General features: G+C 35.9%; 1 protein-coding gene across 1 annotated transcript; it reads right to left on the bottom strand.

The window, feature by feature from the left end:
• Positions 1-875: 875 nt before the first annotated feature.
• On the bottom strand, positions 876-12,562 carry cygb1 (cytoglobin 1). Its single transcript, XM_082153060.1, has 3 exons — positions 12,288-12,562; positions 4,771-5,002; positions 876-2,944 (listed from the first exon to the last, which is right to left on the bottom strand). The coding sequence occupies exons 1-3, from the start codon at positions 12,419-12,421 to the stop codon at positions 2,777-2,779; spliced, it is 534 nt and encodes a 177-aa protein (XP_082009186.1). The 5' UTR covers positions 12,422-12,562; the 3' UTR covers positions 876-2,776.
• Between the last annotated feature and the right edge of the window lie 140 nt (positions 12,563-12,702).

Raw genomic sequence — 12,702 nt, 5'->3', positions numbered from 1 at the left:
TAAACAGTGCTTGCTTTCAAAACTTTATCATGGTTACCATAGCATCCGTCAAAACACCACGTGTGCTGCAGTTCATGAACTTCCTGTGAAAACAATCCATGTTTGGTGGCTTTCAGTGCATGTCTGTAGCAAATACAATTAAATCAATACAATTAAAACATTAAAATGAAAATAAAATTATATAAAATACAATTATACATTTAAATATTTAGTTATATAATAATAAAAGTAAAAATGTAAATGTTAACATTTTAATAAAAGAATATGTATGTGATTAAAATATGATGTGTGTATATATATATATATATATATATATATATATATATATATAGTTAACAATGTAAATATTAAATATATTTGTATATAATAATATTACAAATTAAAATGGTTACAGTTTAATAATAATCTAATAATAATAATAAAACTAAGAATTGAAATGGTTACATTTTAATAAAATATTATGTTATTAAAATTGTTTGTATGTATATATATATATATATAATACAGTTAAAAACTAAAATAATTCAGTTGAAAATTCAAATATTAAATACAAATTAAAATCGTAACATTTTAATAATAATGATAATAATAAAAGTAAACCTTTAAATGTTAACACTTTAATAACATTATATCTAATTAAAATATGATGTATATGTAATACATTTTAAAAAACGAAAATATTAAATATATAGATTTATATATAATATATAATAATATTACAAATGAAAATGGTAACATTTTAATAACATTATTAAAATTAAATTAAAATATTACAATTTAAATAAAATGACAAATCTATTAATTAAAAATCTGAATTTGAAATATTTTAAAATATTGTTGGTTTTCCAAAAAAAGAAAAGCGGATGACCAAAAAAAAGTGTGAGACTCAGAGTTTATTTCTTTAATGTTTCAGAGTTTATTTCTGAATCAGTGATTATATCACAGATACAAAACATTTGGAGAAGTACAAAAAGAAAAGAGTTGATCTGCTTCAGTTCCACAGAACAGTCCTTGTTATTCATTTCTATCAGTTTTTTACACTGAGGAAGCGACTGTTACAAAAGCACTCGTCTCTTTCAAAAACATCCGCTGCAGATGAACTTTATATTTATCTGAAACCTCCAGCAGAGTTTATTTATAAGACTGAGAGATGTTTCATCAGAATTGCACATTTTTGTATCTGACGGAGATGGTGTTTGTGTACGAGGCCATGGTTTATCTGGAGTATGTGTAAATATTTAACGGGAGCCGGACCGCCGAGAGCTTGAGATTTCTGCACTGATTTATACGAGTGTTTGTTATCTGAGCTGAATAACAGTTGCTAGGGATCTGACATCGATAAAGTCCAGATAAAATAGCATGTAGGGTCCATAAACATTTATAAAGTTCACTCTCTCTGTGTTCTTTAGTTTAATGGTGTTTTGGTTCCTGATGATTATTAGTCTCTCTGGTTGTTCATTAGTTCCTGCACCTGTTGTGTTTCACCTTTATTACTCCACCTGTGTATTCAAGCCCTCAGTTTCCTTTGGTTGTGTGTTAGTTTGCTCCTGCGATCTCCTGTGTGTTACTTTGTGGATTAATAAAGAATAGGGATGCCCCGATATGAACATTTTGGCCGATACCGATAACCGATAATTCTTTATATTTGAAAGCCGATAACCGATAAATTGGCCGATAAATCTAAATCCAAATTTTTATATCATTTTTGAGAGCCTTATTACAAAAACAAAAGTCTCACTATTAAAAACCACGTCCCAAACACACAATTATGATGTTTTCATTATAATTGTATGTAGCCGATATGACAGACTTGCGCTGTACACGTTGCACTTTACTGTATTTTCCTTTTCAAAGTGATTCCAATCATATTTCAAGCAATTCAGATCCATCATGGTGAACCTGAAGTGTCTCAGCTGAAGGAAATAATCCATTATTTATCGGCTTTAATATATCAGGCCGATAGCATTAATAATGAACATTTATCGGGCTGATAATGATAACATTAACAATGAACATATCGGCCGATAACGATAACATTAATAATGAACATATATCGCCCGATAACATTAATAATGAACATATATCGTCCGGTAACGATAACATTAATAATGAACATATCGGCCGATAACGATAACATTAATAATGAACATACATCGGCCGATAACATTAATAATGAACATATCGGCCGATAACGATAACATTAATAATGAACATACATCGGCCGATAACATTAATAATGAACATATCGGCCGGTAACGATAACATTAATAATGAACATACATCGGCCGATAACATTAATAATGAACATATATCGGCCGGTAACGATAACATTAATAATGAACATACATCGGCCGATAACATTAATAATGAACATATCGGCCGGTAACGATAACATTAATAATGAACATATCGCCCGATAACGATAACATTAATAATGAACATACATCGGCCGATAACATTAATAATGAACATATATCGGCCGATAACGATAACATTAATAATGAACATGTATCGGCCGATAACGATTACATTAATAATGAACATGTATCACCCTATACCGATATGACGGCCGATATATTGTGCACCCCTAATAAAGAAGTGTTTGTTTGGATTCTCCAGCGCCGTGCGATTACAACAGCCACTGATTACAGCTGTTTATATTCTACTTGTGCTCTTTTTCTTCCAATATTTCGAATATAGAAACGAATCAAATATACATGTCAAATCTGCAGTAATCTTTGGTGTGATTTGTACAATTCTGCATGAATTCTCTCCTTCACTTTGCAGAGTTTTTGATGGATTCCCAGCCAACTTCAGCGTAAACTTTGTTCATCTGCCAGTACAGGACGCCCATGAGTTTAGACCACGCCCCCTGCACCGAGGCTGGACTGAAGGATTGTGGGAAAGCTTCCACCAGCACCTCCAGGATCACTCCGGCCAGAATCTGCAGAAATGAGTTTGGGGTCAGTAAAACGATGAATACTTTTACTCAGTAAAAACACATGATCAAATATGAAGAAGCACAACTGTTTTCAACACAGATAATAATCATAAATGTTTCTTGAGCAGCAAATCAGCATATTAGAATGATTTCTGAAGGATTATGTGACACTGAAGACTGGAGTAATGATGCAGAAAATTCAGCTTTGATCACAGGAATAAATTACATTTTAAAATATATTCACATAGAAAACAGCTATTTCAAATTGTAATAATATTTTACAATATTACTGTTTTTACTGTATTTTTTACTAAATGAATGCAGCCTTGGTGAGCAGAAGAGACTTCTTTTAGAAACACTTCATTTTAATAGTCCACTTTAGACATTATACTGACCAAGTAACTTCGCAACTATGTCAACCAGGGTTCGGTTGCACCATATTGTAATTGCTAAATTGTAAGTTGCAATTTAGCCAAATTATAACTTACGCACTACTAAATATTTTTGCGTTGCACCATTAAACTTAGTTGAAGTGTAACTCTACGTATAAACAAAATATTTACAGAAGCCTCCGATCAGGAGTAACGATTGGAATAAAATAGCAGACTGACTGAACTGCATCAATAAGCTCTTCTTTTACGTGACAGACTTCAATCCCTTAGAAATATATGATAATGCTGACATTTACACTCACTTACATTTGAAGAGAGAGAACATTAGGTGAATAGATAACTATTTTACTTTAGCTCCAACTCACCTGCTTGGAAGTGTCTGGTAATCCTGAAAACTTACTATAAAAAAATGTGTTTGTGCTAATTTTATTTTAAGTTTAGCCAACTTGAAATGTGAATTTGTACTAAGTGACAACTTGGATATTTGAGTTGACTAAACTTACTTACGAACACTTACTTTTTAAGGGGCTTTTTACACGACATCGTTTTCGACATCGTTATACGTTAAAAACGTATAACTTTTTATGCGTTTTGGCTGTCCGTTTACACGACAACAGTGTTTTGGGTGCTTTTGGGTGGGGAGTTTTGAAAACGGGTTTCAAAGTACACGTTTTTGAAAACGGTCTCAATGTAGACAACAAAATCCTCTGAAGACGATGACATCATGCATATGTGTATAACCCCGGCATCCTGGCCAAATTTGCCCAGTGGCCTCTGTCCATCATGGCCTCCTAATCATCCTCATATACTGATTGGCTTCATCACTGTCTCCTCTCCACCATTAAGCTGGTGTGTGGTGGGCGTTCTGGCGCAATATGGCTGCCGTCGCATCATCCAAGTGGATGCTGCACATTGGTGGTGGTTGAGGAGATTCCCCCCTTCTATGTAAAGCGCTTTGAGTGCAGAGAAAAGCGCTATATAAATATAATGAATTATTATTATTATTATTCTTATGTGTTCAGTCTATGTTTCATCGCCATCTAATGGCCTTGCAGTAGAATACAGCGTTTTAGTCGTTTTTGTGGAGCGGTGTGAATAATGGGGATTGTTTTGACAATGTACGTCTGTACACATGGAAAACTCAAAAGAAAAACGTCTCCATTTTAAGCATATCGTTGTCGTCCAAACACAAGTTGACACAACACTTTTTTACAGTGTGGATCAGATGTTTTTATTTAGGGTTGGAGGAGCTAAACTCTGCAAGGCTGAGACCACTGTTACTTATAATGAGAGTTACTTGACAAGTAGTTGCAAAGTTACTCATAGTTAGTAGAATGCCTAAAGTGGACTATCGAAATAAAGTGTAACCTTTCTTTCCAAAACATTTAAAAATCTCCCTGAGCCAAGATTTGATGTTGTTTGTTTCCTCATACTCACTTTAAAGTAAACGGGATCCACCTTGTGTCTGAGTGCGTGTGATTTGCCCATCTGCTTGAAGATGGTGTTGAGTTTGTCTGCGTCGCGCAGGTTTTCTACCATCGAGTTGAGGGTGGTCATGACCCGCAGGGCATGTTTCTTCAGCTGGACGCTCTGCCGCATCTCCTCGGGATCCTGCATGTCGCGGAACTGACTGAAGTACTTCTTCGCCGACGGGAAGTTCCCGAAGAACCTGGAGGAAACACATTTAGTTATGTTTACAACAAACATTTCCTTTCATCTGGACCTGCCATAAGATTCAAAGAGGGCATATTATGCCCCTTTTCAAAGTCTTGATGTTGTTTTTGGCCTCTACTAGAACAGGTTTTCATGCTTGAATGTTCAAAAAACACATTATTTTCCTCATATTCTCCATTGTTGCAGCTCCTCTCTTCCGAGTCTGTCAGTAAAGCTCTGTTTAGTTCCTGTCTCTATGAAGCCCCTCCTTCTGAAAAGCTCACTCTGCTCTGATTGGTCGGCTGGAGCAGTGTGTTGTGATTGGTCAAGCACTTCAAGCGTGTTTGGGTAATGTCCCGCCCCTAATAACCATAACGGCCAGTTTCAACACACTAGTAACTAACTCAACCAGGCTCTGCCCCTTTATTCTCCTTTATTATTTAAATGAGGAATATTGTGACGTGTTCGTTCCCGGAAGAAACTCACGACTACAATGGAGGCGTTTCAGGGAGTTTAGAAACACTGATTGTGATATAGAGAATAACTCTCGCTGGAGGGACTTTACAGAGTTTTTTCATGCTCAAACAGCAACATTACAACACTAAAGAAAGATGAACATGTACAAAAAGCATAATAGGTCCTCTTAAAGTGATAGATCACACAAAGATGATCATTCTGTCATAATTTCATCTGTCATCAAACCTGTAGGATTATCTTTCTTTCTTCTAAATGTTTTTCTTGTTCATACAATGTAGTCAATGGCCATTTTATTTTGTTCCCAATGTTTGTCAGAATATCACCTTTAATGCTCCACAGATGAACGGCATGATTTTTGGGTGAACTGCCCCTTTAAGAGACCCCAACAAAATGATCATGTTTCATTGAATTAAAAATATCATTTAGTATTATTGCCCTGAAATAATGTGATTGTTTTTCATTTAAATTTTTTAAGTGATCCTGAATTGATTTTAGAGACATGTGTAAGTGCAAACACTAAGCATTTCTAATCAGACTGGAACAGAAGATCCTCGTCATCATGTGATAAAAAATAAAGTTGCAAATCTTCATTAATTTATGATCGTTTATGCATTTGATTTACATTTCAGTTAGATACGTTTATAAATGAAAGATTTAATTTAATTGTGATCAAATGTTTATTGAGAAAAATGTTCAATATATTTGACTTGAATATAACCTTGTTAATTTTTTCAGTGTACATTTAGCAGGTATTTTAAATAAATGAAAATAACAAAGGTAGTGGATGATTAAGTTTCAGATTGAGGATCCAAACTTCCTGTTTTAACAAGAAATGCATCAAAGCAGGGCTGTGCAACCGTTTCATGAGGTTCCTACAGATAAACCTATAAAAAGTGAGTGTGTGAGAAAGTGTGTTCGTATCCAGCTGGACAGATAACCGTTCCTAAGATAATATTTAACCAACATTGCTGAAATTCTCCTCCACTTACTGCAATAAAACTCAGGGAATGTTTTTTTTTTTACTCAGTTTTGTAATGAAAATGAGTTCAGACGCAGTTAAAGGGAGTTTTGCACTCTTGACCCTATAGTGTGTGTGACTACCATGTCTGACCGTATGACAGGAGTTGTGTTTGTGACTCTGGTGTCTGTGTGTTGTTCCTCTTGTCCTGCAGAAGCAGCTCAAACACTCTATAATGTTTAATGTTTCTGGCTGTATAAATATGATTCTGTGTTTACAATCACCTAAACACATCGATCTCTCTCTCCATCACATTCAGGTGTGTGTTTCTGCCTTGACTTGAAATTTTAGTATTTAGTATTATAGTAGTATTATATATTATAGTATAGTGTTATGGGTGGTTGCCAGGATGTTGCCATGCAGTCACTAAGATGTTCCTATTGGTTGTTAGCATGTTGTTATGCAGTTGCTAGGCAGTTCTGGGTGTTTGCAAGGTGGTTGCTTACTAAAAAGAATATGTAAGCATGAGCTAACAGTTCTGTGTCTCAGATAAAATAGAAAAATGTATAATTCAGCTCTAAATATTTCTAAATATAAGTATCTGAAACATCACTAAAATTCCCAGTGTTACTGTAGGTGACCTTTAGTCTTGAAGGCTAATGTACGTGTTTGTTCTGATGTAGCACACTTCAGATGGTGGTCACTTGAAGGTTTCTGATCATGTATTTTCATCTACAGGCCTCAAACATGATGGCTTATTTTCCCCATAAGAGGCTGATCGTAAATCCTTCAATCCTGAAGTTTAAAATGTCCTCAGGGAGCGAGTTTCAACACTACTGCTGAAGTGTGCGATTGTCCTCAGGAGTGTTTGTTATGATTATGTGTGTAACGGTACGTCCTGTCCTTTTTAAACACACAGATTGCTGTGTCATCTTGCCTTAAATTTCCTTTAAAGTGAATTAATATGTCTGAACCTGCATTATCTGACGCTCGCGGTGCATCCCACATGTCTGAGATCCCTGATACTAATGTAAGTGGTTGACATGCGGTTAGATATCTGACATCAGATCATGATTTATGCATCTGAGATATTAGTCCTAGTGGCTGTTAGATTACAGCAGAACAAGAGTGGACTGGTTAACCCTCTTAAAAACTTTCATTGGAGGGTCGTTTCAAGTTGCTCAACAAAAGGGTGCATTGAGTTGTTATGAATGATTTCATGTTGGCTTCCAGATTTCAGACTCCTGCATCAAATTTGCTTGAATTGATAAAAAAAAGTATTTGAACGAAGCCCTTTTGTGTTTTGTGTTAATCTTACAAGTCCCACCGCCCTCTTCAACTGTATTTCACCTCAGAACTGAACCTTAAACCAAACCGCAACAGGACAGGAAGATCCGTCCCCTTAATTAGACATTAGTCGAGTAAATGCCCACAGAAGAGACTCATCCTCACATGTCGAAGTCAAACAGCAGATAAAGGGAGCCGGTGTCTGCTCTGTCCTCCTAATGTGTGTCATTACTCATGTTTGAGTACACCAGCTCTTAACCTCTGCTATGTGTCAGCGGCTGGACGACGAACAAAGGCACTTCAAATCCCCTGGAAACGTTAAAACAATCGTGGGGATCATAAGCGGAGCCCGAGTTATGAAGACACTCTTAGTCCATATGCATGTGATAAGACACCTTTAAAGAGCCAGATCACCCAATCTGATCATTACAAACCACACTGTGCGACACGGTGATGGGTATTGAATCGTATGCTTCAACGCAAGTAATAGAGGAATAAAACATCAGCAGCATGCGCTAGTGGTAAACAAATAGAGCAAGATGAATCGCACTTTAATTGGCAATTGTGTTTTAAATGCGCTGTAAGATGATCATGCTAAATTACTCACACTGTCTGAAAATTATCACAGGCTATCTATCTTTGGGTGCAAGACTGTGACATTGGCCGTCTTTGAACCTCTCTCACATGACCACAGAAATCACAGCGATTGGTCATCTTTCGTCTGGGACAGCCCACAATCGTACAGTGTGTACCGGGCGTAAGGCACATTTATAAAAGCTACTTAAATGTGCTAATTGAACTAAGGCCTAATCCTGGCTTAATCTAAACCCTGTCTGTGAAACCAGGCCTTAATGTCATTATGTAAGTGTAGATTGAATCATATGGTTTAATTTGGCTAGATTTGTCAAAATATCTCTGTTTTGTGTTTTACAGTAAAAAAATACTAACAAATGAATTTGGAACCAGTGTTATTTGAGTAGTATTTATATGCTGTTTTAGTTTAAGTTTGATTTTGTCCTTTTTTTTACGTTTCTAATTTAACGTTTCTTATTTTTCTCTTTGTGATTTTTGCCATGTCATCACGCTTCCCACGAGGCTATCGGCGCTGACTTGTGTTTCAGTTTTAGTACTTCAACTTTTTTAATTCTATCATTTCAAATTTTTTCGCTTAAGTTTTTCACATAATATTCATGCTTTATCAAGTTTTTTAATTCGATTTTTTTTTAAATCATTTTACTCAACAATAACAACACTGTTTGGGATGACATGAAGTGAGCAAAGGCCTGTTAATTATAACAATAACTATAATGTTGTAGTCTGTTGGTGTAGACGTTAATATAGTTTGTTTTCATTATAGTTATTGTTAGTCGGTGTGGATATAGTTATTGTCTGTTGGTGTGGACACTAATATAGTTATCGTAGTTATCGTTGTTGGTGTGAATGAGTCTTAAATTGTAACAGTTTTATTAAAGTAAGTTTTATTTTGGGGTGAATTATCCCTTTAAGACACACAGTTAAAGTGTGTCTGCTTAAGTGAGGTGTTTTGCCGTTTGCAACTACTTCTTGTTCTTGGCTGCGATCTGGTGCTTTTTGTCACCAACTATAGTCACGGACATGAAAGGGAAAGGGGCTCTTCTAGAGCTTCAGCGTGCGCTTGGGTTTATATAAATGGTTGATAACATCTGATTTATTCCACACTGACCTGCTAAATTAAAGCATCACAGAGCTTCCGTTTAAAGCACGTTCCCTCTGAGAAATGAGTCTAATTTCACGAGCTGAAAGAGTTTAATTATAAATCTTTATTGCAGCCCTTCAGGTGTGATCTCAGAGAAGATGTGAGCCGTTATCTTTAGAGAGAAATGACTGCAGTCTTCAAACACTGGTATAGATGAGCACAGGTCAGGAATGAAGAAATATGAGCTCACGTGAGGCTTTCATGTGGTTTCATGATTCGCTCAAATTCCTGAACATTAGAAGAAGAGCAGGATGTTCTTTACAAGGAGGAACAAGAGATGTAATAAAATACAAACATGATGAGCTATAAAAGTCATTAAATCATAATTGCATTTTTTTGGGTGTGGTACTTGCACTAGTAGATCTAGTGATGTTATGCAAACTAAGGTTAATAGGTTTTATAATATATTGATTCGCTTTAATCGATTGCTCTTTCTTTTGTTTAATGTTCATGGTTTATTTATTCCAGCTGTATTATAAATGATCTTGAACTCTTTCGCTGTATTACAATCTTTTATAGTCGTGCCAGTAGATCTAGAAGAGAGATAGAGTTGGCGGTGAAGTACATCGAATCAGTCTCTGATGAAGTGATTTAAAGTGAAATAACAAACTATCGTAACTCAATAGATTCTGTTTCAGATATCTGGCCTGAATTCTCTTTGATTTGCTCATTTATTTTTAGCTCAACATCTCTCTGTTGCTCACAAATGCATGTTAGTTTACTGAACTTTCTGCATTTAATCGTGTCTGAACATCCAGACAAACTTTTTTATCACGGAGAAATGCAGTCCAAGATGAATGTCCCGTGATTCCTGATTCAAGAATTTGTGATTCACTCTGATACACTGAGGCTTGGGTTGGGAATACAATGCATGAAGTAAATAATATTATAGTTTGGTTTGGGATAGTCTGCAGCATCAACATTAGCTCTAATTTAATTAATGAAAACGTTAAGTGTAATAAAGCTTTGAACTGAAAAATTGTAAAAAGTTATTCGAAATGTTTTAGTTTTAGATGATATCAACATTGCTGTCCTGATTTAGATATGTGTGTGTGTGTGTGTGTGTGTGTGTGTGTACTTGTACAACTATCTTTGTGAGGACCAGTTTGAGTTTTAGACCATTGGAGTGAGGACAAAGAGAGTAAAGTGACGAGATTTTGGCCGGTCCTCACTTTCTGAGAGCCCTTTAAAGGCCTGTTTGAGGGTCAAGACTTGGTTTTAGGGATAAGGTTATAATGAGGTTAAGGGTCGGTTTAGGGTCAGGGTTCGGGTTAGGCACTTAGTTGTGATGGGTAAGGTTAGGGTAAGCGGCTAGAGATTGCATTGTGTCAATGAATTTCCTCATAAAGATAGATGTACATTAGACATGCTAAAACCATGAAGAGCAGCTGGAGATCCCAACAAGGTCAGTATGTTTATCGAATCCCATTCACACCTCAGCGCTACCCACAATCCCCGTGCATCCAATTTAACTTATTCTCTTTCCATACAACATTAGTCTTTATTTATGGTAACATAAGCAGCGCCAGTGGGATTCGTTTTCACTTTCATGTGATGTCGCCATAGAGTTGGTCCTCCTGGAGTCACCTGACGTTCAGTGTTTTCATCACCAATGCTAGTATGGTTCACCACTCGCTTTTGGGAGAGATTGAACCAGCAAACTTCAGATGACCAGCTCTGAACCTCTACAGCACATGTGGAAACGACTCAACTCTCCAAAAGCTGTTAGGTTTATGTGAGAGTTTATCATTAGCAGCTCAGTATGAAAACAATAGAGATCGATGGAAATTGATACCATAGACTTACTGTGGGAATACCATAGTACTTTGAAATATACCATGCTACTGTACTGAATGAGTGCCATTCAAAGTATACCTTGATATTACCATGGTAAAAAAAACATGGTGTTACCATGGTACATGCCCACATAACCATGAAAGCACGTTGTTACCTGTCCCAAAACACTGTATTACCAAGGTACATGTTCAAAAAACATCATGTACATAGTGCATATCAAAAACTAGGTATGGTGAATATATCCAAAAATCCATATTATTACCATGGTACGTATGTTCATTTTTTTTTAAATAATGTTAATAATAAATTTAACGATTATTGGTTCAAAGTAGCAGCGTAAGCTTCCAGCTTTACACAACCATAGTATTTATTATGATACAAGTTAAAAAATGTTTACTTACCGATAATACAGAATTACCAATTATAAATGCCAAAACACCGTGGTATTATCATGGTAAATGTTCAAGAACACTGTAATATCATGGTATGCTCAATGGTATATGCTCCAAAAAGGCAAAACATGGTTTTACTACAGTCTATATATATAAAAAATATAGTAAACTATAGTAAAAGTAAAAGTATTACCTTGGTACATGTTAAAAATTATTTTTTTGCAAACTATGGCATAACCATGGTAAATGTTCAACAACTATAGTATTACCATAGTACAAGTTAGTACATTTCCAAAAACTACAGAATTACAAATTATAAATGCCAAAACACAGTGGTGTTATCATGGCAAATGTTCTCAAACAGTATTACATATTACATACATTTATATATAATAAATGTTCAAACAACTATAATATTACCATAGTACATTTCCAAAAACTACAGAATTACAAATTATAAATGCCACAACACAGTCTATTTAAAAAACAATGGCATAACTATGGTACACGTCCAAAAACTATATTATGACCATGATACAAGTCAAAAACACTGTGGTATTACTATAGTACATGTCTAAAGAGCCTTGGAATAACCCAAGTAGAAAACTACAGTTCAAAGCATTTTTGTGAATGGCTGATGTATGAACCGGCGTACCTGATGAGCACAGCGACTCCAGCGTTCTCTCGGTTCTCATAGACGGGTCTCCACGTGTCCTGGATCACACACACGTCGTCCTCCGTGAGAGTCTCGGGACTCAGTGTGAGCTCCACTCCTCTGTCTCCCTCCATCCAGACGCTCGCTGAGAAACACTTGAGAGAGAGAGAGAGAGTGAGAGAGATGTGTTTTCTCCTCCTGCTGAGCTCTTTATTCTGTCTGTCTCTTCAAGAGTCTGATGGAGAGTTTCTGCTGAATGAAGGAGATCCTCCCACCCTCAACCCTTTATCTCTCTCTCTCTCTCTCTCTCTCTCTCTCTCTCACTCACTCACACACTAGTGTTTTTTTCTCTTAACTCACAATCACACCTTCCCCCTTCAGTTTACTTGATTTTTCTCACACTCCTGTATCCGTC

This window comes from Leuciscus leuciscus (genome assembly GCF_965113295.1).
Source record: "Leuciscus leuciscus genome assembly, chromosome: 1".
Lineage (NCBI taxonomy): Eukaryota > Metazoa > Chordata > Actinopteri > Cypriniformes > Leuciscidae > Leuciscus > Leuciscus leuciscus.
This window is presented reverse-complemented; position numbering and strand designations above follow the sequence as displayed.

Coding starts and splice junctions, on each gene's coding strand:
- cygb1 (XM_082153060.1), bottom strand. CDS start 12,421: ATGGAGGGAGACAGAGGAGTGGAGCTCACACTGAGTCCCGAGACTCTC. Junction 5,003..12,287: donor GGAGTCGCTGTGCTCATCAG/GTACGCCGGTTC, acceptor TGTTTCCTCCAG/GTTCTTCGGGAACTTCCCGT. Junction 2,945..4,770: donor TGGATCCCGTTTACTTTAAA/GTGAGTATGAGG, acceptor TCATTTCTGCAG/ATTCTGGCCGGAGTGATCCT.